This window comes from Ictalurus punctatus, chromosome 4 (assembly GCF_001660625.3).
Source record: "Ictalurus punctatus breed USDA103 chromosome 4, Coco_2.0, whole genome shotgun sequence".
Classification (NCBI taxonomy): domain Eukaryota; kingdom Metazoa; phylum Chordata; class Actinopteri; order Siluriformes; family Ictaluridae; genus Ictalurus; species Ictalurus punctatus.
Window position 1 is genome coordinate 12,785,363 of NC_071284.1, and position 26,449 is coordinate 12,811,811.

The 26,449-nt window shown below is 37.0% G+C and overlaps 1 protein-coding gene across 1 annotated transcript in view; it reads left to right on the forward strand.

The window, feature by feature from the left end:
* Positions 1-1,243: 1,243 nt before the first annotated feature.
* arih1 (ariadne ubiquitin-conjugating enzyme E2 binding protein homolog 1 (Drosophila)) overlaps positions 1,244-26,449 on the forward strand; it is a 31,151-nt gene continuing 5,945 nt past the window's right edge. The window contains exons 1-13 of the mRNA XM_017466184.3: positions 1,244-1,754; positions 3,563-3,630; positions 3,836-3,980; positions 8,873-8,965; positions 9,535-9,590; positions 16,330-16,396; positions 16,609-16,715; positions 21,557-21,599; positions 22,648-22,719; positions 22,805-22,935; positions 23,090-23,147; positions 23,287-23,547; positions 23,721-23,833. Coding sequence (XP_017321673.1) covers positions 1,476-1,754; positions 3,563-3,630; positions 3,836-3,980; positions 8,873-8,965; positions 9,535-9,590; positions 16,330-16,396; positions 16,609-16,715; positions 21,557-21,599; positions 22,648-22,719; positions 22,805-22,935; positions 23,090-23,147; positions 23,287-23,547; positions 23,721-23,833 — 1,493 coding nt within the window. The 5' untranslated portion in view covers positions 1,244-1,475. The remainder of the gene's footprint in view (positions 1,755-3,562; positions 3,631-3,835; positions 3,981-8,872; positions 8,966-9,534; positions 9,591-16,329; positions 16,397-16,608; positions 16,716-21,556; positions 21,600-22,647; positions 22,720-22,804; positions 22,936-23,089; positions 23,148-23,286; positions 23,548-23,720; positions 23,834-26,449) is intronic.

Here is a 26,449-nt window from a genome sequence, read left to right on the forward strand (position 1 = left end):
CAGATCGGAAATTAAGGGACAGTCTCCAAGGTTACATACGACATTGCTATACACGATTCTAACTTCAATAGCTTTTGAAGGGAATGACTTACAGTCATATAACCAACTGTAATGTGTTCATGTAGGTGTCATGTAGATATTTAACAAAATAAGCTATTAAATAATACGTAAATATTGCCATGTATTTCACTACCGAATGGGCCCATACACAAAATATACCATTATTTAAAGCTCAATAGCATTTGAAAGGAATGATATACAGTCACGCAACCAACTGTAAAGTGTTCATGTAGATGTCAGCTATAATGCACACCTTTTATATTTTTGATATTCATTTGATATATATTTCATATTTGAAATATATATATATATATATATATATATATATATGCACATATATGTGTATGTATATTATATGATATATATTCATACATATATGTATGAGTATATATAATATACATAGACATATATGTTTATATATACACACTCATATATATATATATGAGTGTATATATATGTATATACAAATATGTGTATGTATATTATATATACTCATACATATATGTATGAATATATATCATATACATACACATATATGTGCATATATATATGTATAGTCTATGTGTGTGTGTGTGTGTGTGTGTGTGTGTAAGTCATTCCCTTCAAATGCTATTGAGCTTTAAATTATGGTATATTTTGTGTATGACCCCATGCAGTAGTGAAATGCATGGCAATATTTACATATGATTTAATAGCTTATTTTAATAAATATCAGAAATCTAAAAAATGTGCATTATAGCTGACACCTAGATGAACAGTGTACAGTTGGCTTCATGACTGTACATCATTCCCTTCAAATGCTATTGAGCTTTAAATAATGGCATATTTTGTGTATGGGCCCATTCGGTAGTGAAATTCATATCTAATTTACATGTGATTTATTAGCTTAATTTAATTTTAATTATTTTATCCCTTAATTTCCGCATATCTGCGAATATCGAACGTCCAACGTCAAACCAACTTTATTCCAGTTTATGTACTATACGAATTTTATGTCTTTGTACGTGACCTGCTATGTTTTATTTTATTATTTATTTATTTGAATTTTTTTTTTTTTTTTACTAATTGTTACAATATTGCGTACACATATGATGGTCGCGGCGTTGTTTCTAGAATGTACTGAAATATAAGGAATAAACACACACACGGCTTAACTTTTTATTGGCACGCGCATGACGTAAGTCGCAGTCAGTTGGTGACGCTGTACGTCTCTTTGTTGGCTCAGCAGCAGCGTCCGAACTGTTGTTATTTTCTCTGCAGCTAAAAAGAAAATCAGGAATGCTAAGAGGCTAATCCGCTTTCTTCCAGGTTGTCATTTAAAATAAAAATAAAAAAACACAACAAAAACAAATCGCAGTTTATAATCAGGCACACGTATATACCCTGGCTTGTCACGACCCAACGTCGATCTAGTAATGGACTCGGACGAGGGTTACAATTATGAATACGACGACGAGGAAGAGGAGTGCAGCGAGGACAGCGCTGAAGAGGAAGCCGAGGACGACACCCTGGAGCTCGGCGATGTGGAGCTGGTCGATCCCGTGGTGCCCGGCGGCGACCGAGACGAGTGCGGGGAGACCGGCGGTAGCGGCCTCGGACACGACGAGGAGGACTACCGCTTTGAAGTTCTCACCGCCGAGCAGATCCTCCAGCATATGGTCGAGTGCATCAGGGAGGTCAACGAGGTCATCCAGGTAAATGTTTTGGAGCCTAGTGTTGGTCGTGGAGGGCTTTGAATGTTTAAACGAAATCTGAAACGGTGCTGTTTTATTAGAGATTAGCCGTCTCTCTGGGTCCACACTTGGGTTACAGGTTCATCTGCTCATATGTTAACGTTAAGTTACTCAGGATAACTAGCTAGTCAAGCTGACAACCAGCTGTTTGTGTGAAGTACAGAAGACTTGCTTAAGTAGCGTTAACTAATAAACGCCCTGATAAACAGAACATGACAAGAATGACACAACTCCATGGACAGCTAACCTAGCCTAGCTCATTTGTTGTCATTTCACTCAACCTAGTAAATACTTTAATTATTATTTTTTTCGCTGTTAAGATAAATATAAAGGACGTCTGTAATATGTTCGCTAGGTGTTTTATCTGCTCACGCAACTCGTCTCTACATCACTAAGCTAATTAGCTAGTTAATTAGCTGGCTACCTACCTACGTGCTAATGCAAACTCTTTTTGAGAGTGCGTTACGGTTAAAAGTTTACAACCCCTGTGCTATTTGTCAGCACACCATAATCTGACCATGTACACAGTTTTCAATAGTTGTTGCTTACACTCGTTTGATGTCACAACACTGTTGTCAGGGACAGAAATATCAGTTGTAAAGTCAGCTACATGGCTAGCTTTGCTACCCAGACTGTGTTTCGTCGCGACAACAACATGGCGGAACTGGTGCTTTATCATGGCTGTTATGGTTCATAGGTGGCTTAAAAATGTTCGTCCACAATTCAGTTAAGATTTACAAGTTATTATGGTTACTTTTTTCGCACGAGAAGCGCTTATAATGTAGTATTTGCGCCAGTAGTTTGAGAGGTAATGTTAGGTGTTATGTGCTAAACTGTATGGAGTATTTTGGCCAGGTCTAAATCAGGTCGGTTATTAAATATGTTAAGTTTATGGCGAGAAAGTATTCTTTTGTTTAATGAGACACATTATAATCGCAATAGACATTATAACAATAAGGGTCATTCATTATTTTTAATCCCAAGACTAGGTGAAATTGTTATGTAGGAATTTAGCTGTAGAGTTAGTGTAACTTAATTAGGAAAAAGTTTTTATATGTTGGCTGCATTGTTAATATTGAAGGTCATATTTTTCTATTGTCTGTAATTTTATCAGATTGTGAAAGCCGCTGGTCGCACAAATGGGACATGTTTTGCAATCTTTAATTCCATTAGCTTCCTCGGGCACTGTGGCATGCTGCTTTTGTTGCTTCTTGTCCAGTTTTGAAAGCACAATCGCACGTCAGAGACGCTGGAATGAAGAGGTTCATCCACCCATCTATTTATAGTATGTAGTTCATGTCAGGATCATTTTATGAAGTGTGACCTACAAGCTAAATCAACTTAGTACGAGTAAATATCTCCTGGTTGAAAAGATCAGAAGTTGTGCTCTATTACTAAATATGGCTATGATTTGGCAACAGTTCTGTTTATATTTGTATGATACCTGTTACTAGAAATAAAACGAGTTACGGAACAAAAATGGCCTTGGAGGTAATACACAAAACATCTCCTCCTGTATGGTCTTATTAAACTGTCTAGCATGCATGCTGTAATTAGAAGAAATAAAGGCTTACTTGGACACAAACTTAAATTAGACCCAAGCCTTTTGCCCTGATTTAAGCAATGAAAACTGCTGATCAAAATGTATTAAAATGCAGTAAATTTTACTAATACTCTCAATAGCATACAGTGTTATTATTCTGTTACTGTTTTGCTTAATGGACACAATAAAAGTGTTATGTGGTCTAATGAAAATTCTGATTTTACAGAATCCTGCAACGATTACAAGAATACTGCTTAGTCATTTCAACTGGGACAAGGAAAAGCTCATGGAAAGGTAAATCATGTCTTTCCATCATCAATAAAACTTACTTTGCTTTTTATTGTTTTTCTCAGTGTGTATATATATATATATATATATATATATATATATATATATATATATATATATATATATATATATATATATAATAAAAATTATTATTATTATAATTTATGAACAGCAGAATCTGAATAATGGACAACCAGTTTGTATTTTACAGGTACTTTGATGGTAACCTGGATAAGCTGTTTTCCGAGTGTCATGTCATAAACCCTAGTAAAAAATCCAGGATGCGCCTCATGAATACACGATCGTCAGCTCAGGATATGCCATGTCAGATCTGCTATCTCAACTACCCTAATTCGGTGAGTGTGAGTCCAGTGGTGCAGAGCCATGTTTTTTTTTTTTTTTTTTTTCTTTTCGTTCCTTCTTTTTCTTTTTCCCCCTGTTTTTCTGTTGCCAGATTAACTTGGCATCCTGATATTTAAAAGAATTAGACTGTTGCAGTATTTGCTGGTGTTTCCAGCAGACTGCATTGGCCAGAAAAGATCTCATGCGCAACATTTCTGACCTTGGCTTGCTGTTAATGTGTTGTGGTTTACATGTTCAGATAACATTAATTGAGATTTGGGGTTTTTAGCTGATGGGCTACTCCCATACGAGTATGTTCAACCATGAATCGTTTTCTATGGTCTAGTTTTAGCACTTTTTAAAAATTCTCTGGATTGTTCTGATTATGTATAAAGCAGCAGGGTGGAGGAACAGAAGAGCCGTTGTGTCTGCAGGGGAGAGTTGAATGTTTGTGTGGGTGCATATTTATGCATGTTTATGTATCAACCTTGTTACACAAGTTTAAACTGGGAGACACCATTAGACCATGACCCAAGATTTAGAGTCAGAGGGGTAGGGATCAGGCAATTACTGTTTCTCCTCTGTTTTTTATTTTATTTTATTTTATTTTATGGTCAAATGGCTTCATCTAATCTGGAAAATAATACAGCATAGTGTGTGATCTTTAATCAGACTGCAGATTTCCACCCTTGTCTAATAGATAGTTTAATGCTCATGCAAAGGAATGCAGTAACTCTAGGACAAGGGGTGGGGATAACCTGCTGAGAGGCTAGATTATTGTCAGAATAACCGCATTATTTTAAGCCCTTATTAAATAATTTTCTGAATTTTAAAGAAAAATGTGCAAGCATGAAATTATACAGTCATGTAGAAAAAAAAATAAGTACACCCCATGGAAATGATTTCCTTTTTTGACTTTGGACAAGCAAACATCTTTGAAAGAGTGCCTATTAATAAAGTTGATATACTTGAACAAAATCACAAGGAAAATTAGCTTTTTCAATCATTTATTCAACAGAAATATCAATACATGTGAGATTCTTCTGTGGAAAAAGTAAGTACACCCTTGGCCTCAGAAGCTAGTATTGCCTCCTTTAGCAGAAATAACGTCTTGTAGGCTTTTTGCATAATTGTCCACCAGTCTCTGTCATTTTTGTCCACACTCCCATGCAATATTCTTTCAGTTGCAAAATGTTTGACGGTTTTCTTTCATGTACTGCCCATTTCATATCCCCCCCACAACATTTCAATGGGATTCAAATCCAGGCTTTGACTAGGCCATTCCATAACCCTCCATTTCTTCTTTCTGTGCCATTCCTTGGTGGATTTGCTAGTGTGCTTAGGGTCCTGTTGAAAGGTCCACTTTCGGTTCAACTTTCGGACAGATGGCCTCACGTTATCTTCAAGCACTCTTTGATATAATGCAGAATTCATAGTTGAACCATGCATGCATTTTGACACCAACAATTACATGACATACTAGCAGATCCTGTAATGAAATTTTGGGGCTCTTGGAGACTACTTTCTGGAGGGTCTGCTCTTGGACTGAATTTGTTGGAATGGCTAGTCCGGGCCAAATTGGTAGTAGTTTGATTTCTGTGGCATTTGTAGATTATTTTCCTTACAGTGGAATGATGTATTTTAAATAATTTGGAGATGTTTTTAAATCCCTTGCCAGACTCATAGGCATCCACAACCTTTTTTCTGAAGACCTTACAGAACTCTTTAGATCTTGGCATGATGACATCACACACCTCAATAACAAAGGGAACACCAGACACTAGATATGAGAGGGGTATAAATAAGACTGGTTCCACCTGCACTCCCTAAGCAGGTTATAATTACTGGTACCCAGTCTTCAACACCTGATTCTAATTTTGTGGATTTGAAGGTGTGATAAATGTAGGGGTGTACTTACTTTTTCTATGTGACTGATCTTTTTTGTTTTGTTCTTAAATAGTGGAAAATTACTACAAATTGTCAATTGTATGTGCTATTTGATAGTGTATCACCTTTATTAATAGGCATTGTTTCAAAGAGGATCAAATGTTCGCTTGTCCAAATATTTAAAAAACAATATAATAATAATTTCCATGGAGTGTACTTATTTTTTCACATGACTGTATACTACTTTTAATGTCTAAACACAACACACAATATTATTCCATTGTGGTTAAGTGTGTAAAAAAAAAAAAAAAAAAAAAAAAAAAATCCAAAGAAATAAAAGTTGATCTTTTTACCTTTCATGTATATACAATAAAATGAACAAACTGTATCTCACACCCAGTATTTTTAGCTTTGTAGCTGCACCACATACTGTGACATAATGCCTTGTGGTGTTTTTAGTCACACATGATGAAGCCCTTTTGTAAAGTAGCCGGTGTAATAGAATACTAAAGACAACAATTTTTGCACCACACACTCTGCTATCTCATATACTTGACCTGATTCATAGAGATGCTTGATTTCTTAACACATCATTTGTAGAGTTATGCTTTCAAGTAGGGCTGGGCTATAAGACAAAAATATAATATCATGGTACTTGGGGATATTTCTACGATACTTGATATGCATCACAGTATATAATTTAGCTAACCAACTGTCAGCAAAACAGTAGTAAAATATAAACAAAAAAATTATTTATCACAATACCGATATTATATCGGTATATTGCCCAGCCCTACTTTCAAGCCTTGAAAGGATTTTGGAAAAAAAAGTTCAACTGGAGAATGCTTGATTCCCAACCCAGAATTCAAGAACACTGAGGTTTAATAGTCATATAACATGGTAAAAAGCCAGCAAGATTCATTATTATATGATTTGACAAGTTTCTATTAAGCCTGCAGTGTCAACTAAGTTCTCTTTTGTTTTGTATGGAGGTTGATGTTAGCAGTTGTTGTGGAAAATCTCTCCAAGTCAAAAACTTCCAGACTCAACGGGTTATAGATGTCAAAAAACAAACTTTATTGAAGACACAACAAAGCTGAGACCTCTACAGATAGTCTGAATGAATATAATCATGGCATGAGTTTTTACACTATCCTGAGACAATGATATCATTTAGGCGGGGATTACCCCCTTTCTCTTTGTTGCAGCTTGAACTTTTGCCACGATTAATTCATTCTTGTCATTTGTTATTTATAATTGTCGCGTGAGCTCAATCAGTTTTTACAATTATTATTATTATTTTTTTAAAACAGTTTATTTTTATAATATTATGTTATGCTTAAATTCTGATTTAACATTCTTAATCATTCTTAGTGTTCTACATTGTCAACACTCAGTACGTTTACATGGACAACAATAATCCAATATTAACCAGAATATGACAATACTCTTTTTAAGAAACTACCATGTAAACAGTGATTATTGATGACCTTAATCTGACTAAAGTCATTCTCAAAGTAAACAAAAATCGAGTTAAGACACATGGAGTGTTCCTAATTTAGTCACATTATCAAAGTGCATTATAGACATGTACACACCTTAATCACACTATTAACGTCGTGTGGGAGTTTTCACCGCATTTTGCGACAGGACACGTACACACACGGCAGTGCTCAACCATTTGATGGCAAACGAGAGCACGGCTGCGTCCGAAAGCGCGTACTTACCTACAATTTAGTAGGCGCGATTCATATATTTCGGAAAGTATGCAGTTTTGGACGCAGCCCATGGCATCAAGCAGTCGTCTATTTGCACTTGAAGCTTTCGTAAAATTAAAAATGAAACGCCCAAAACTGTATTCGGTACCATAACGAAGACAAACTGTATGTCAGCACGTGAAATTCTGGAGGGAAAGTCGTACGGCGTGGCGCGGGGACGTAATGACATGTACTGTTAATAGTTTTGTGTTCTGTAACATGTAAAACGGAAACATGAAAGGAATATTCTAAAAGCGACTCATGTAAACACCTTGATCACAATATTGTCTTATTCCGAAAAAGGTCCGTAATTAGATTACTGCTGTCCATGTAAACGTAGTCACTGTCAGCAATAACGTTTTCATGACTAAAACGCATCCAAAGTCATTTTAGGCCTCTGGTGGATACAAAACAGTTCTTGTTGATTAGTTCTCATTTTTGATTGAACTTAATGGATTATACAGTAATCATACTCGAATAAAACTTTGATCAAGAAGAATATTCTGTACAGTTAGCCCCTTTAGTGTGTCCTTAGTCCTGGACATAAGCATATTGGCAGGTAGCAGGTGTTTTCTAAGAGTATATGAATTGATATGCTACCATTGCAGCATTAAATGCTATGACATCAGTATACCTGGCAGCTAGTTCAACTTATAGTGACTAGAAGAAAAGTCACAGTTTATGGTTACAGCAAGGACCAACTTTCTGTAAGAATATTTTGAGAAGTCGTCAGTGTTCTAACATTTATACTTTGTACAAAGAAATCCTAATTATGGCACTTGAGCATTGAAATACACCAATGTAAATTGCAAAAAAACACTTTTTAAAAGCTATTTATCCAGCTGTGCTTTAAAATGTACATATTAGCATTCGTTTAAACTGTAACGTTCATGTCGAAGCCTTGTTCATTTCCATTTTACTCAACTGCTGCTAATCTTTTACTCAAAGTTGAATAAATTCCACTTTGGAAAAGCCATTTCGAGGACGTTTGCTTTTCCCATCAGGTTGTTGAAGCGCTTTGATAAATCACGTAGCCAGAAGCATGAAACCACATACTGACAGTATGCTCATGCTTAAAGCTGTGAAATAACTTCCCATTGTGTTTATGGCCATCCAGTAGGAGACAGAGCTGCTTTGTGCTTCCAGGAGATACTAATGTACAAAGTTGTGACTTGCTAATTGTAAATGATGCTGGGTAATGTTATAAACCGCTGTGTTTGCGTCGAGTGCTTTTTGTATTGATTTATAATTCTTTCTCGCAGTACTTCACTGGTTTGGAATGTGGGCACAAGTTCTGCATGCAGTGCTGGGGCGACTATTTAACCACCAAAATCATAGAAGAAGGAATGGGCCAGGTACTCTCTCTCCCTGTCTTTTTTTCCTATTTTTTTATTGTCTTATCTTAGTCATTTATCTGGTTCCCAACCCTGGTCCCAGAGTACCTCCTGTCCTGGACGTTTTAGTGTTTCCCCTGCTCCTAACACACCCACTTCAAGTCCGGGAGGGCTGTTAATTGGCTGATTTGTTGAACCAAGTGTGTTAGGAGCAGGAAAACAATAAACAGGGGTTACTCCAGAACCAGGGTTGGGAACCTGTCCTCTGGACAGTTGTATGTCGTCTTTATGGCTAAGTTTATTTTCCCTCACATACAAAGAGCTGTGTCATTGGTGGACTCTTGGTGGGGGAAAAGCACAAGCTTTGGGACAAGGGCGGAAAACTTGTGAAACTGAAGGATCAGCATGATAGCTTTTTCCTTGTCGTAGTATATGAATATCGAGTTGTGTTCTGAGACAACCATGTTTTAGAAGCAGAGAATCCTACTAAGCCCTCTTGTTCTCTAGTTATCTCTCTGGTGACGGATTGTAAAAATTACTTTTGACTTGCCTTTAAAAAAAAAGCCTTTATATCAATGTTCTCATTCCAGACCATTTCCTGTCCTGCACATAGTTGTGATATCCTGGTCGATGACAACACAGTTATGTAAGTGCATGAGCTGTTTATATTACTATATATATTGGAGGTGTGAGGCCAGGTGTTTATCCTGCTCTGGATCAGGAAGTTTCTTGTGAATTCTCTGGTCATGATCTAAAGCCCTTTGCGGTCAAACTCTTATGAGAAAAAGGAGTGTGAATATATGCCGGCTGAATGACAAGTTTGTTAGCACAGGGGATAATCTGTTGTCCCACCTTGGTGTAAAGCTCACAGTAATTGTATTAACCTACATTTTGATCTTGCCGTACAGTTATTTGTGTACATGCGTAATCTGAAGAGTGTGTGTAAGAGAAAAAAGCATCAGTGAATAAGTAAAGGTGGTACATTTTCTAGCAGAAACAAATCAACCTTTCATTCTTCTGGTTTTGACTTCTTTTGATATCTGCCTAATTTTAAAGTTCTAATACTCATGAGAATTAATGAATGAATATTTGGTTATCTACTAAGATTTGGGAAAAAAATGCATCTTCAAATATAATAACACATTTAATTTAATTAATTAAACAAATTTACATTGGGGTAAATAAGTATTGGATGCATCTACATTTTTTTTTCAGTAAATATATTTCCAATGAGATTATTCACATGAAATTTTCACCAGGTATCAGTATTAACTCAAGAAATCCGCAAATATAAAGAATTCACAACATTAAAGTATATAAATAAAGTTATGTGTAATAAAGTGGAATGACACAGGAAAAAAGTATTGAACACACTAACTGAAATTTATTTACTACTTCGTGAAGAAGCCTTTGTTTGTAATGGCCGCTTCAAGACGCTTCCTGTATGAAGAAATTAATCGGCAGCAGTATTCAGGTGATTGACTGGGCCATTCTAACACCTTGATTTATTTTCTCTGAAACCAATTGAGAGTTTCCTTTGCTGTATGCTTTGGATTGTTGTCCAGCTGGAAGGTCCACCCACGTCTCATCATCTTCATCCTGGTGGATGGCAGCAGATTCTTCTCAAGAATCTCCCAGTAAAGGTTCTCCATTCATTGTTGCTTCAATTATATGAAGTTTGCCAGTACCATGCGATGGAAAAACAGCTCCCCACCATGATGCTTCCACCTCCGAACTTCACTGTTAGTGTAGTTTTTTTAGGGTTATGTGCAGTGCCATTTCTTCTCGAAACATGGTGTGTAGTATGACAGCCAAAAAGTTAAATTTTGCTCTCGTCTGACCAAACTACACTCTCCCAGTATTTCATAGGCTTTTCCAAATGAGTTGTAGTAAACTTTAAACAAGCTTTGACATGCATTTTCTTTAGTAATGGAGTCTTGCAGGGTGAGTGTGAGCAGTGGAGTGCATTGCTTACTGTTTTCTCTGTGACGATGACACCTGCTGCCTCTAAGTGTATAGCTCTTTCTGAGTTGTCCTTGGCTCTTGGGCTACTCTTCTGATTATTCTTCTGACTCCCTGGTCAAAATACTTGTGAGGAGCTCCTGTGCATAGCTGGTTGATGACGGAGTGATGCTGTGTCCACTTGTGGATAATGGCCCCAATGGTGCTTACTGGAGGATTCAGAAGTTTTGAAATACGTCTGTATCCGATTCCATCAATATGTTTTACACCAGTAAGGTTGTGAAGGTCTTGGGAGAGCTCTTTGCTTTTACTCATCATGAGATGTTTCTTGTGTGACACCTTGGTAAGTAAAAGTCTTTTTATAGACCATCAATTTATTAACCCAGCTGATATTAATTTGCCCAGATAGGGGGTATAATTACTTACAGATTTCAGCTGGTTCCTTGTCTTACCTTGCCTTGGAGAACTGCTTTTACTTTGTGTGTTCAATACTTTTTACCTGTGTCATTCCCCTTTATTACACACAATGTTGTTTATGGACTTTAATGTTGTGAATTCTTTATATTTAAAGATTTCTTGAGTTAATACTGATGTCTGGTGAAATCCCCTTTTTTTCTGCAGCTTGTCATGTTACTGAGAAACTGCAAACCCCTCTGTCCAGAAGATGTTAGCCACAGCTTTACCTCTAGCTGTTACAAAGTGCTGACAATGGAGAGTCTTTTTAAAAACACAAAATTAATGTCTCCTTACAAATGATCAAATATGATGTGCTTTTTTTAATTTATTTTTTAAAATACCTTTATGTGGAGCATCCACCAAAGAAGTGCCTGTGAATTAGCTGTTACTATGGAAACAATAACATGTTTGAGTAGAAACCTGTTATTTGTGTGGTAGCTGAAATATTGTAAGAGCTGCTGTTAGAGAAAATTAATTAACATCATCTGACAAATCAGATTTGAGAATTCAGCAGCACTGTGGAATAAAGAGAAATGAGTAGAAATTAAACACACAGCCCTACTACAGACATTCAGTAAATGTAAATGCGTACTGAAGGCAGTTAAAATTCAAACTTGGTGAAAGTTCTGTCAGTGTAGGTGTGGTAATCTCATTGACTTAGCAAATCAGTGCATGTGTCAATGCATGTTTACTTTGATCAGTCAGTACAGATACAGTGCATCCGGAAAGTATTCACAGCGCTTCACTTTTTCCACATTTTGCTATGTTACAGCCTTATTCCAAAATGGATTAAATTCATTATTTTCCTCAAAATTCTCCAAATGCAACACCCCATAATGACGTGAAATAAGTTTGTTTGAAATCTTTGCAAATTTATTAAAAATAAGAAACAAGAAACAAAAAAAGCACAAGTACATAAGTATTCACAGATTTTGCTCAACACTTTGTTGAAGCACCTTTGGCACCAATTACAGCCTCAAGTCTTTTTGAGTACGATGCTACAAGCTTGGCACACCTATTTTTGGGGCAGTTTCTCCCATTCTTCTTTGCAGGACCCATCATGCTTCATCAGGTTGGATGGGGAGCGTCAGTGCACAGCCATTTTCAGATCTCTCCAGAGATGTTCTATCGGGTTCAAGTCTGGGCTCTGGCTGGGACACTCAAGGACATTCACAGAGTTGTCCTGTAGACACTCCTTCGTTATCTTAGCTGTGTGCTTAGGGTCGTTGTCCTGTTGGAAGATAAACCTTCACCCCAGTCTGAGGTCCAGAGCGCTCTGGAGCAGGTTTTCATCAAGGATGTCTCTGTACATTGCTGCATTCATCTTTCCCTCGATCCTGACTAGTCTCCCAGTTCCTGCTGCTGAAAAACATCCCAGCATGATGCTGCCACCACCATGCTTCACTGTAGGGATGGTATTGGCCAGGTGATGACTGGTACCTGGTTTCCTCCAGACATGACGCTTGCCATTCAGGCCAAAGAGTTCAATCTTTGTTTCATCATGGTTTGAGAGTGATTCAGGTACCTTTTGGCAAACTCCAGGCAGGGGTCATGTGCCTTTTACTGAGGAGTGACTTCCGTCTGGCCACTCAACCATACAGGCCTGATTGGTGGAGTACTGCAGAGATGGTCCTTCTTCTGGAAGGTTCTCCTCTCTCCACAGAGACACGCTGGAGCTCTGTCAGAGTGACCATTGGGTTTTTGGTCACCTCCCTGACTAAGGTTGTGCTCATTGGGACCTTCAATGCGGCAGAAATGTTTCTGTGCCCTTCCCCAGATCTGTGCCTCGATACAATCCTGTCTCGGAGGTCTATAGACAGTTCCTTGGACTTCATGGCTTGGTTTGTGCTCTGACATGCATTGTTAACTGTGACCTTATATAGACAGGTGTGTGTCTTTCCAAATAATTTCCAACCAACTGAATTTACCACAGGTGGACTCTAATGAAGTTGTAGAAACATCTCAAAGGTGATCAGTGAAAACAGGATGTACCTGAGCTCAATTTTGAGTGTCATGACAAAGGCTGTGAGTACTTATGTACATGTGCTTTTTTATTTTTAATAAATTTGCAAAGATTTCAAACAAACTTCTTTCACGTTATCATTATGGGGTATTGTATTTGTAGAATTTTGAGGAAAATAATGAATTTAATCCATCTTGGAATAAGGCTGTAACATAACAAAATGTGGAAAAAGTGAAGCGCTGTGAATACTTTCCGGATGCATTGTATATACAGGTTATAATTACTAAACCAGTAAATGAAGGCACTGAAATGAACGCTCCACATAAGAGCAGAGATTAGTGTAAAATGTATATCATGTGCAAACCCAATCTAGCCTTAGGGTTAGGTTTAGGCTGAGGTGTTTTGGGACATCACGTAAATTAGGGCAGTTAAATTTAGCAGTAACTCTGACAAGCATCAAACAGGTAGTTGATCCCAAATGTTTTGAGGTTGGAAAATTACTGTTTTGTGTGTGTGTGTGTTGGGGGGGTTTCTATAAGGTTATAAAATTCACATGGCTAATATATTATATGATGAATAAATAATCTGTAATCAATGATTAAATTATGAACATATGTACATGATTTGAACCAGTGTTCTACTTAAGTTGTTACAGTAGTACATTTCATGTGTGTGTTTATTATACATGCATGAAATGTACTACTGTAACAATTTAAGTAGAACAATGGTTCAAATCATGTACATATGTTCATAATTTAATCAATGATTACATGTTATTTATTTATTAAATTATGACACATCATAATTTAATTCATAGTTGCTTTTAATAATATGGAATGCCAAAAATCCAACTTCCTGTTATCTCTAACATTTATAGTAGTTATAAACAGTTTTTCATTTACCAGCCTCCCCCCCCCCCCCCACCTCCCTATTAAAGTTAATATACCAAAAAAACTCAGCTTGTCATGTTATCAAAAAAACCATAAAGCAAAGTCTGTTGTAGTTTGCAACTTTTGCCCGAGTTGTATGGAGCATTTTTGGGGCTGTATAATCTCTCTTATCCTGCGGGCTTCTAATCGAGCTGCCTGCTCTCGCCTGCGTGAGGAGTAAAAACCTCCTGCTACTGAGACTTTGTTATAGTGCACACCTCTAATTTGTGCAACACAACAGTGCTGCTTTTTGCATCAGAGTATTGCCAGGCATGGCTTTACTTTTTCATGCTTTCTCATTGACTTCAATGGGGTTAGGGCATAACGAATAACGAACTAAATAGTTATTTCAATATTCAAATACTGGCTCCTCAAATGGTTAACTGAGTGTTCAAATACTGTTCATATCCCTCGTAGACATAACTGTGCACACACATCTTTAGCAATATATTCTATAATAGCTGCTTCTGTTATTAAGCTAGGCCTGATACTAGACCTACAGGTCCCTCCAAAAGTATTGTAATGGCAAGGACAATTCTTTTGTGTTTGCTATACACTGAAAACATTTGGGATTGTTGACATCACCAACAACCTCCAAAGGACAGAGGAGAAAGTATTACAGTCCACTGTTCGAAGAAGAGTAGAAATATAGAGGCCATACCACAGGATGCAACCAACTCATCGGCATTAAGAATCAGAAGGCCAGAAGAATCAGAGATTGGAGTTTGCAAAGAAATGAACGAAGTCTTCTGAAACATTCTGTCTGCCAATTTACAGAGACATCCATCCAGTGTAATTGGGGGAAACCTCATTTAGCAGCAAGACAATGACCAAAACCACACTGCCAGCTCAACAAAGGACTTTATCAGGGGAAAAAGTACACACACACTCGTGCACACACAAACAAACAAAAGCTGAAAGAAGTAGCAGTACAAGCCTGAAAAAAGCAACACAAAAGAAGAATGCAACAGTTTGGTGATGTCACTGGGTTTCCAGCTTGATGCAGTTATTGTGAGCAAGGGATATGCAACCAAATATTAAGTGTTTACATATAGTAATACATAGTATTAAGTGTTATATATTCACTTAATACATAGTATTAAGTGTTATATATATATATATATATATATATATATATATATATATATATATATATATATATATATATATATATATATATATATATATATATATATATAAAAACGCACATCTAGATATAAATATCAGGAAAAGCCGTTGTCTCATATTCATCTTTTGATCTCAAACACAAATGTCTTCAGTGTATAGCAAAAACAATAGAATTGCCCTTGCTGTTCCAATACTTTCAGAGAGGTCTGTAAATGACCTGGGCCTACCCGTAGTACTTTATTTTGTTGCTTTTTAAAGATGCTTACAAACAATGAACCCTTTTTGTAACCGCGCCAGTGTACTGGTACACTAAAACATTTGATATCTGTACTTGACAGAGTATTAACAGATGTTTAATGTCTTTCAAACATTTAATTTGTTAAGTTCAAGGTTTGAAATTATTTCTTTAGATTAGTCATTTGGTAGATTAGACATTTGGGCAAGTAAAGTATAAAAAATGAACAGGTAAATTCATCATAAACAAATCAGACTTTTTACATTTTGTTTTTTACAACTTGTAAATACTTTTTCTTTTAATCTGGATGCATTTTTTAAAATCCTATTTGAATGCACTATATTGTATATTCTGAGCTACTGGTAAATTTTGAGTTGGGTCAGTAAATATTTAGGCAAAGCACCAATATATGGTATTGGTATATGTCATGCAAACTGTTACCTTGGTTTTTAAGTAGATTCAGTGAATTTTTAAGGGTAGTTAAGAACAGACTTTTGATTATGACCAGATCATGACAGGAAACTTCTTTGTACATTAGGTAAGGCAGGAGGCAGGACTTTGACCTAAAAAAAAGAATTTCTTTGGAAAGATCTCAGGAAATCAGCAGACAATGGCTGTATAATGCTTAATTCTTTATATTATCTATTTTTTTTAATCGGCAGCTAAAGGGTCCAGTAGGCAAAATAACAATTTTCTGTATGACTTTTTCCAGGCGACTGATAACAGATTCGAAAGTGAAGTTGAAGTACCAACATTTAATAACTAATAGTTTTGTAGAGGTAAGTTCATCAAATTTTCTCCTTGTTTTTATCCGAGCTTACCTGAGTTAACCTCAGAATAGAGAAGACTTAAAATGGTAATTTTTAACATCTTCTTTGAATAGTTATGCAAAATCTTATTTTGCATATGACTGCATGCATGCAAATGACCTTATTCAGATTTGTTTGAAATTGTGCAAATTTTAAACCCTCTCTTTTTACTTTCTGTGCAGTGCAATCGACTGTTAAAATGGTGTCCCGCTCCGGACTGCCATCATGTAGTCAAAGTCCAGTACCCCGATGCCAAACCTGTTCGCTGCAAGTGTGGCCGGCAGTTCTGGTAAGAGGCCTCTGAGCTCCACATATTAGATTATCTGATAAAACCTTGGCATTGCTGTAGCTGGCTCCAGTATCGAGCGAAGCGCCTGACTGACTGAAACTCAAGAGTTCCCTTTCCCATCCCCACTAACCCTCTGCTACCTTTTCCACTCATCACAACTTACTGTTTAAAGTTTCCTCCTTAATCCCTCTAACTGGAACAGTACACTGGAATAAAGCGATTTACCTGCTGTGGCCTGCCTCCACTCTCTCACAGATTACTGCTAACGTCACTGTTTTAAGTTGGCTTTTATGTTTTGAAGATTATCATCTTGGAGGACAATGCAGATGCTGAGAGAATTCTGTCTAAACCTTAGTAATCATTTGCTGACTCAAACGTTGTATTGGCCCCACTTTTGAATCATCGCTGCATCGTTGGCTGCTAGCTGCCTTGAACTGATCACTGAACAGGCGGTCACCCACAGAAACACACATCTTGTTATATGTTTAGGCTGTTTTATTATACTGAAGTTATAGTTATACAGAAGTTATACAGACATACAGTGCTGTGAAAAAGTATTTGCCTGATTTCTTCTGTTTTTGTCTACATCTTATACTAACTAGTTTTTAGATCTTCAAACGAAAACAACATAAAACAAAGACACCTGAGTAAACATACAATACAGTTTTTATTTATTTATTTTTTATTGAAGCAAAAAAGTTATCCAACAGCTATCACCAATGTGAAAAACTAATTGCCCCTGAAACTTAAGATCTGGTTGTGCCACCTTTAGCAGCAAGAACTCCCTCAATTACTGCAACTTTCCAAGATGTGTTTTGATAAAATTCAGACGAGCCTTAATGTTCTTCTGGGTTGGCAGTTGTTTTCACCTCGCCACTCTTCCATGGATGCCGTTTTTGCCCAGTGTCTTTCTGATAGTGGAGTCATGATCAGTGACCTTTATTGATGCTAGATAGGCCTGTAGGTCCTTTGATGTTGTCCTTGGCTCTTTTGTGAGTTGCTGGATGAGTAGTTGCTGTGCTCTTGGAGGAATTTTGGAAGTTCGACCACTTCTGGGAAGGTTCACTACTGTGCAGAGTTTTTCCATTTGGAGATAATGCCTCTCACTAAGGTTCTTTGGAGTCACAGAGCCTTTGAAATAGCTTTGTAACCCTTCCTAGCCTGATGTATTTCATTCACCTTCTTCATCATTTGTAGATTTTCTTTCAACTTTAGGCATAGTGTGTTACTGAGTAAGACCTTTAACCAACTTCATGCTGTTGAAAAAGTTCTATTTAAGTGTTGATTTGATTGAACAGGGTTTGCAGTAATCAGGCCTGGTTGCATCTAGTCATGCTGAACTTCATTATGAATGCAGTTTCTTAGCTTTGGGGAATTGGTAACTACGGGTGCAAATACATTTTCACACAGGCCCAGTTGGTATTGGATAACTTTTTTTTGCTTCAATCTGTAACATTATCATTAAAAAATATATTTTGTGTTTACTCTGGTTGCCTTTGTTTTATCTTAGGTTTTGTTTTAATTTTTGAAACAATTTACTATGAGGCACAGAAACAGAAGAAATCAAATACTTTTTCACAGAACTATATACAGTGCCCTCCACTAATATTGGCACCCTTGGTAAATATGAGCAAAGAAGGCTGTGAAAAATTCTTTTTTTTTTTTTTTTTTTTTTTTTTTTTAACCTTTTGATCTTTTGTTTAAAATAATTCTCACAACTGCAAACAAACACAGGTTTATCAAAAAAGATTTCTTTGTTAAATATAGGTGTGTAACAATTATTAGCTGTGTCAGTACCCTTTTAGTCAGTACTTTGTGCTACCTCCCTTTGCCAAGATAACAGCTCCGACTCTTCTCCTATAATGCCTGATGAGGTTGGAGAATACATGGCAAGGGATCTGAGACCATTCCTCCATAAGAATATCTCCAGATCCTTCACATTTCTAGATCCACGCTGGTGGACTCTCCTCTTCAGTTCACCCCACAGGTTTTCTATGGGTTTCAAGTCAGGGGACTGGGATGGACATGGCAGGACCTTGATTGTGTGATCAGTAAACTATTTTTGTGTTTATTTTGATGTATGTTTTGGATCATGGTCCTGCTGGAAGAGCCAACCATGGCCCATTTTAAGCTTTCTGGCAGTCAGGTTTTCATTTAATATGCATTGATATTTGATAGAGTCCATGATGCCATGTATCCTAACAAAATGTCCAGGTCCTCTGGCAGATAAACAGACCCAAAACATAAAAGAGCCACCACCATATTAAACCATGTGCATGAGGTACTTTTCCATATGGCTACCTCTGTGTGTGCCAAAATCACCTCTGGTGTTTATTACCAAAAAGCTCTATTTTAGTTTCACCTGACCATAGAACCCAATCCAATTTGAAGTTCCAGTAGTGTCTGGCAAACTGAAGATGCTTGAGTTTGTTTTGGATGAGAGTAGAAGCTTTTTTCTTGAAACGCTTCCAAACAACTTGTGGAGATGTAGGTGACTTCGGATTGTAGTTTTGGAGACTTTCTGACCCCAAGACGCAACTAAGAAGCAAAAGCCTTGTCACATATTTGTCACATACATTACAGCACAGTGAAATTCTATTTTTTGCATATCCCAGATTGTTAGGAAGTTGGGGTCAGAGTACAGGGTCAGCCATGATACGGCACCCCTGGAGCAGATAGGGTTGGTGGTGCTGGGGCTTGAACCAACCTTCTGATCAGTAACCTTAACCCTTGAGCCACCACTGCCCAACTAACTACTGCAATTCTCCAGCTGTGATCCTTGGAGATTTTTTTTTTTGGCCACTCAAACCACTGTCTCAACTCACACTGCGTTGAGACAATATAGACTAGATAGTTGACTAGAACATATTGACCTGGTGGTGGAAATGGGCATTTTCAATGCTTGTGCTATATTCTTATAGCCACTTCCCATTTTTTGAAGCTCAACAACCTTTTGCAGCACATCACAGCTATATTCCTTGGTCTTACCCATTGTTATGAATGACTAAGGGAATTTGGCCTATGTATTACCTCATATGTATACTCCTGTAAAACAGGAAGTCATGGTTGAACAATATCCTGTTCCTAGTCACCCAGGTGTACTAAAATAAATGTAAAATATCGGTGGGAATATACTTCAAATATATATTTATTCATATGAATTCATTAGGGTGCCAATAATTGTTGAACACACCGATTTAACAAAGATATATTTTGTGTCGTGTTTGCAATTGTTTGATATCCATCAGAGCAGAGTATTTTTATGAACTTTGTGAACAAAAGATCCAAAGGTTAAACAATAAAGACAGTTTTTTCACCACATTTTTTGGCACTGTACATGGTGTATAAATGTATATTGTGGCCAGTTTGAGTTCAAATTCTTGGCAGACAAAACCATCAAGTCCTTAAATTCCTGAGCGCTGATAACGGCTTTACGAAGTCCATTGTGTTCAATCCAAAGACAAAACTTAATAGCAGTAAAGTCTTTGGCTGGTCTGTACGCATATGATCCGTCTTTTATCTTCATTTTTACTCTGCGTGTGTTTTAATGGGAGGTGATTGCCTGCTGTACTTGAATTAAATGCTCACAGAAACATTGTAACCGTTGCAAAAATAATAAATACCCCTTAAACCTTTTGCCACGCTAATAAACTTTATTTGATCATATGCAGTGGTTGCATTTTTATAATAGGAATTCTATCTTTTTTCACTGGGAAATCGCTGAATGGCTTTTCCCCCCATTTTTATTAAACTGGACCAAATTTGCAATATTCTGACCACTGATCATTCTTCCTTGCTTAATTATAGCTGAAATGGTTTCAGGTAATCTTGCACTTCTTTCTAATTAAGAGTATAACATTATGTACACTGTTCTATAAAATCTGTTGATCATGCCGTCTCATACACACAGTTGAGGCAATTATGCATCTCAGCAGATCAGAAGTTGAAAAGAGACTTCCATGAAAGCATTTTGATTAAATTACACTGCAAATGTCAAATGTACACTGCATTGCTTACATCTACAAAAGAATTGGGGAAAAATCAGCTCCTATATTCGAATCATTTCTCAACATTCACGTAAAAGAGCCGACTTGTTTGCGAACAACACATGACCATTGTGAATTGAACGAATGAGACATGGGGCAGATGAAATCAGTGAATTTGTTGCCTGAAGTGGTAAATATTGAATGAGTCACATGTAGTATGAATTGAAAAGCTTGGCTCTGATTCTGGAAAGATTCATTTTCATTGTTTGGCACTGGACTTCAGTTAATGTTAAATGTGTTTCCAGGCATTTCACCTGACACTCAAGACAAGATTTTAAAATTATTTATTTATTTATTTTAAACCAGTTCTCTTCCCATCACTTTTCGAGGACTGCTTGTGGCCAAGGACAAGCTGACAGCATGGTGTGGCAATCACATCATGTTTTATTTTTCCATTTTATTTATTTTTTTGCTCAAAATACACTAGTAACATTGGGTTCTCTCTAATCTGGGTTCTCTTATTTTGAACCCAAACAATCATAATCCTGAAGAAACAACACACTCCATTTTACTGTATACAAGTATACAGATGGATGACAGTAAAATCTTAACTACTATTATGAGCTTGCTAGTAAATGCTTTAGATTGTGAATTGAATTCTGCACCTTGGTACTGATTTTGCTCGACATTGGACTCTAGATATGCATATATTATGTTGAGTGGAATACATACTGGAATACAGTTTTCAGAAGTAAAAGAGTTTCTCTGTAATAATCAGGGAGGAGGTCACATTGAAGACTGTGCTCTATTATGATCGGTCATACTAATGTGTTCTTAATTCATTCTTTAATGCAGCTTCAACTGTGGTGAGAACTGGCATGACCCAGTAAAGTGTAAGGTAGGCCAAAATCACATTATTTCTACTGCTCAGAAATGCATTTCGCCTGAGGGTTTAAGCACAATGACTACGTTTACTTGCACATCAAATTCCGTTTAATTTCACACATATTCGGGTTGCAGCTATTTTCTGAATGTGATGTTTAAATATTCCTGTATACATGGTTGCTGTAAGTATGCCGAGTTGCTATTCCTAAATATCTAGCCTACAGTTAAGCATCTGTTAGCACCCACAATTCCTTGCAGGATGAGTATGTGCATATATCTCATTTCAGTGGATTTTCTGAATTTGTTTATATGCAACAAATTTCCAATTAAAACAGGCATATTCCAGGAGTGAGAGCTAGAATTTGGGGAATCAGAATATTGTCTTAATCTGAATCGGGCAATCAGATTATGGTGTTTACTAGTTAGAATATCGCCTAATTCTGACTAATATCAGAATATTGACGTGCATGTAAACATAGTCAGCGATGAATGATTCATATGACATTTGTTGTTTTTATGCCATTTGATTAGAAGTGACTTTATAATTGTCATATATACTTTTACTATTATATGATTGCTATATAAAAAAGATTTGTCACTGACATTATAATTTGCAAGAAGCTAGCCAGATAACCTAACTGATGGGGCGTCCGATCGTTCTCTTATTCGAACCTGAAGGTGGTTTTAAGGGTCTTGAAAACTGCATATGTAGAACAGTTGTATGTAATGAATGTTGAGAATGCTGCTAAAGATGTGTAAAGCCTTGTTTCTAGTGAGACATGTTCCTTCCCTTAGAGGAGTGTGGCAAAACAGGCACTATCTCTCTGTGTCTGTGCTAAGAGCATCTCTAGAGACATGCTTTGCTATTGCAGAGAGAGCCTTGGAAGAAAAAAAAACAAAAACAAAGGAAGCATCTTGTCCCTTTGCGTCATACTTAACCCTTCCTATGTAGCATTTCATGTTACTAATTCTCTGTTGCATTTGTACAATTTGGTTATTTATTACTACATCTAGCACATTGATTGATTTTGGTTCAATGCATTTATTTTTCCCCATTTCAGTGGTTGAGAAAATGGATTAAAAAGTGTGACGACGACAGTGAAACATCCAATTGGATTGCAGCAAACACTAAGGTCAGTGGTGTGAGCTTGATCCTAAGTTTTCCGTGTTCTCTTCCTTGTGGCTATATCAGATCACATTTCTGTTGTTGTGCTGCAGGAATGTCCTAAATGCCATGTGACCATAGAGAAGGATGGTGGCTGCAACCACATGGTGTGTCGGAACCAGAACTGCAAAGCGGAGTTCTGCTGGGTCTGCTTAGGCCCGTGGGAACCCCACGGATCAGCCTGGTGAGTACAGTGTTGTATGGTCTTGCAGTTCTTGAATTACATTACCTAGCATACTCAATCTGTGTAAATAATTTGAGTAGCCCTTTTCTGTTAGTACAAACAAACAAAAAAATAAGCCTGACACAGGAATTAAACATATTTGCTGTCTTTCCAGGTATAATTGCAATCGCTACAATGAAGATGATGCCAAGGCAGCTAGAGATGCACAAGAGGTAGGCAAAGTTGTACCAAGGGATATTTACAATAATCGCAAATCCTTTAGTAAGCTAAACTTACAGTTTTTGGATGAATACTTTTGTTTCTAAGCCAGTTCTGGTAATAGACAACTGTACATGTGTGTGCACTTTGCAGCGCTCCAGAGCAGCCTTGCAGAGGTACCTATTTTACTGCAACCGCTACATGAACCACATGCAGAGCCTGCGCTTCGAACACAAGCTGTACGCGCAGGTCAAGCAGAAGATGGAGGAGATGCAGCAGCATAATATGTCATGGATTGAGGTGCAGTTCCTGAAGAAGGCTGTGGACGTGCTGTGCCAGTGCCGCTCCACACTCATGTTCACCTACGTCTTTGCCTTCTACCTCAAGAAGAACAACCAGTCCATTATTTTTGAGGTAAGATTTCATTAAGGTGTAGTTTTCATTAAGTTGCGGTAGATTGCTTGGATTCTGTTTACTTGACTATTGTAGCTTGTAAGAAGAGGACTTTGTGTTTAGTGATTGAGCACCAACACATCTGTTGTGAAGAAGTGTGTGAGAGTGTGTGGTCTGTGCTTTTTCTTTGTTAGAACAACCAGGCTGATCTAGAGAATGCCACAGAGGTGTTGTCTGGATACCTAGAACGAGACATTTCCCAAGATTCACTGCAGGACATCAAGCAGAAAGTGCAAGACAAATACAGGTAAGTCTGTAATGCTGTACTTCTTTCTGTAATCCAAACCTTATTGAAAGGATTCTGTTGAAAAGCTAAGTGCAGAAACCTTGGACCTTGGAAAACTGGCATTGTATGACTGGCCTGAAAATTTATAAAAGGCAGTCGTTCGCATTGTTGCGTCATTATTACAATTATTTTTACATCAGTTTGACAATTTGTCCCGTGTTGCCGTTTCTGGAACTCAAGTCCTCACAGGGAGTGAAAAGTTGCTGGTTGCTTGATAGTAGGCTTAGCTGCATTTCATTATTTAAGCTTGCTTCACTCACTGCATATAGTATTAGTGGTTTTGATTCTGAGTGGGGCAGAGCTGGAGAGATGTCCTTTTTGTGTTTTCTTTGAAAGTATTTTGGAAAGTGTGCAATTAAAACAAAAGAAAATGGTTTTACTCTATTCCAATAACATGCTTTGCTCTTTTGAAAGTGGCACACATTCTGTTCTGCCAAATAGCAGGATGTAGACTCGAAAGGAATTAGACTAGAAAAGTAGTTGTTGGCCTGTATTTTCTTTTAGACTCAAACCACCCGATGGAGCTGGTTTGTGACTCACCCACTCTGTTCATTGTTGCATTGTTGCACAAGTTATAACATTTGCTGTTAAAAAAACAGAACAACTTCAACGTATTATAAAGGATAGGGCTTGGTCATCTAATCTGGAAATGTTTTGAAATTAGTTAGATTGTGCAGATGAGCTCAAGTGAGTCTTTGCATCAAATGTTGTGTCCTTGTTTTTGAGTGGTTGGCGACGTAGATGGTTCATTCAGCTCTGTATCTTAGCTGATCATTTTTTTTTCTTCTAGTAAATAGATGTTCCTGTTTTTATTTTATCAAGTTAAGGGTGAGTTATAGAGGATCAAGTCTAGCATTATGGAGGTACTAATATTTATAGGAGTTCCAGGGATTTTGTGATGATCGGTAAAATCATGAATTCTTCCAAGTTATAAAATAAGAAAATGGTATTGTACCCTAAATCTTAGTTCCTTCTGTCATTGGGTTAAGACTTGGCCATAGATGGAACCTCAATAATATAATGACTGCAATCATGCACCCGAATCAATAAAGAAATGGTTTCAGGACACAAAATCACTGTTTTGCAGAGGTCATCTCATTCTCCAGAATTTAACTGAAGAGGCCATCAAGATGTGCAAACCTAAGAATATAAAAAGGTTCTGCATGAAGGTGGTCCAAGATCCAAATATCTCCAACCTTGTTAGACACAAGAAATGGATCATTGCTATTCTCTTCAGGGGAATCAAACATTAATTGTATCATTGCCAGCAGATTTGCATTGCAAATAGGCTTGTGCAATATAATAATTTTTATCATCTATAAACCATAATACTGGTTATTATTTTTTTAAAAATGCCAAAAAGGCAGTCTTTTTCTCCATAGTAAAACAGGGGATGCACTAATTGCCATGTAAATCTGGCATGATGTGCGTGTAGGTATTTTGAACTCTTTGATATTAACTGACATGCCTGGAAGCCTAACCCCCTTCCCTCTACATCACATGCTCACGCAGTGCTGTCACTTTCTGTCAAGGTAAATGCAGAATGTTCATTTATGCCAAATAAAATCTGCCACTGTATGTACAACTTAGCTATCATTAGACAAGATTATAGTTAACATATAGACAAGTGCTGTCATGGGGGAACGAAAAAACACCCTCCTTCAATTCTGTTTTTATTCATCAGGTCCTAAATAACAATTGTGTGGTCCTCACCAACTTCTATAAACAAATAACCTCAGGTGACAAAAAAAAACATGACAACACATACACAACAGATTTCATGTGTACTCATTTTTCTCAACAAGTAAACATTCAGAGTATTCAGAAACCAGGTGGGGGGGGGATGAGTATACCCTTCCTACTTCCACAGTCATTAAGTTTATTGTTTTTCATGTTTACAAGTTATTTTTTCTAAATGTTGATTTACTTTTTAGAAAAAAATGTTACATATTGAAATCTATTGAGTTGTTGTTGTTGTTGTTGTTATCTGAGGTTGGTTGTTTGTTTATAGAAGTTGGTGAGGACTACACAAATGTTTTTAGGCCCTGATGAATAAAAACATAGAATTGAAGGAGGGTGTACTTTCTTTTTTCCATGACTATATAGGTGTATGGTTTTGTCGAAATGGTTAAAAACTGCTCTTTTGATTTTTGGACAAGAAAGAAGGATTTTAACCTTAAACATTTAACAGGTTTACAAAGAAGTGTCAAATCTAATACTTTACAAATAAGTGTCAATAGTAATAAAATATTATAAATTGGCTAAATATGCTGGGTTTTTTTTTTTTTTTTTTTTCCAGTATTCTACAGGGCACTAGAAAGCCTGATCTGGAATGACTTCTAAACCTGGGCAACTGGGTCAGACTTTCAGCTTTGTTAGCTGCATTTATCCCACCGAGAGAGCCTTCAAGATTATTCAGAACAGGAGCTTAACTGATATTGCTAGTGTGTTTAATAGCTTTTCTGTTAATGTTCCATTATTGTACACAAATGTCACAATCTCATAAAAAACCTGAAAAAGATGCGTGCAAAACTTGGAACTAGGGATGCACCGAATGTTCGGCAACCAAAATTATTT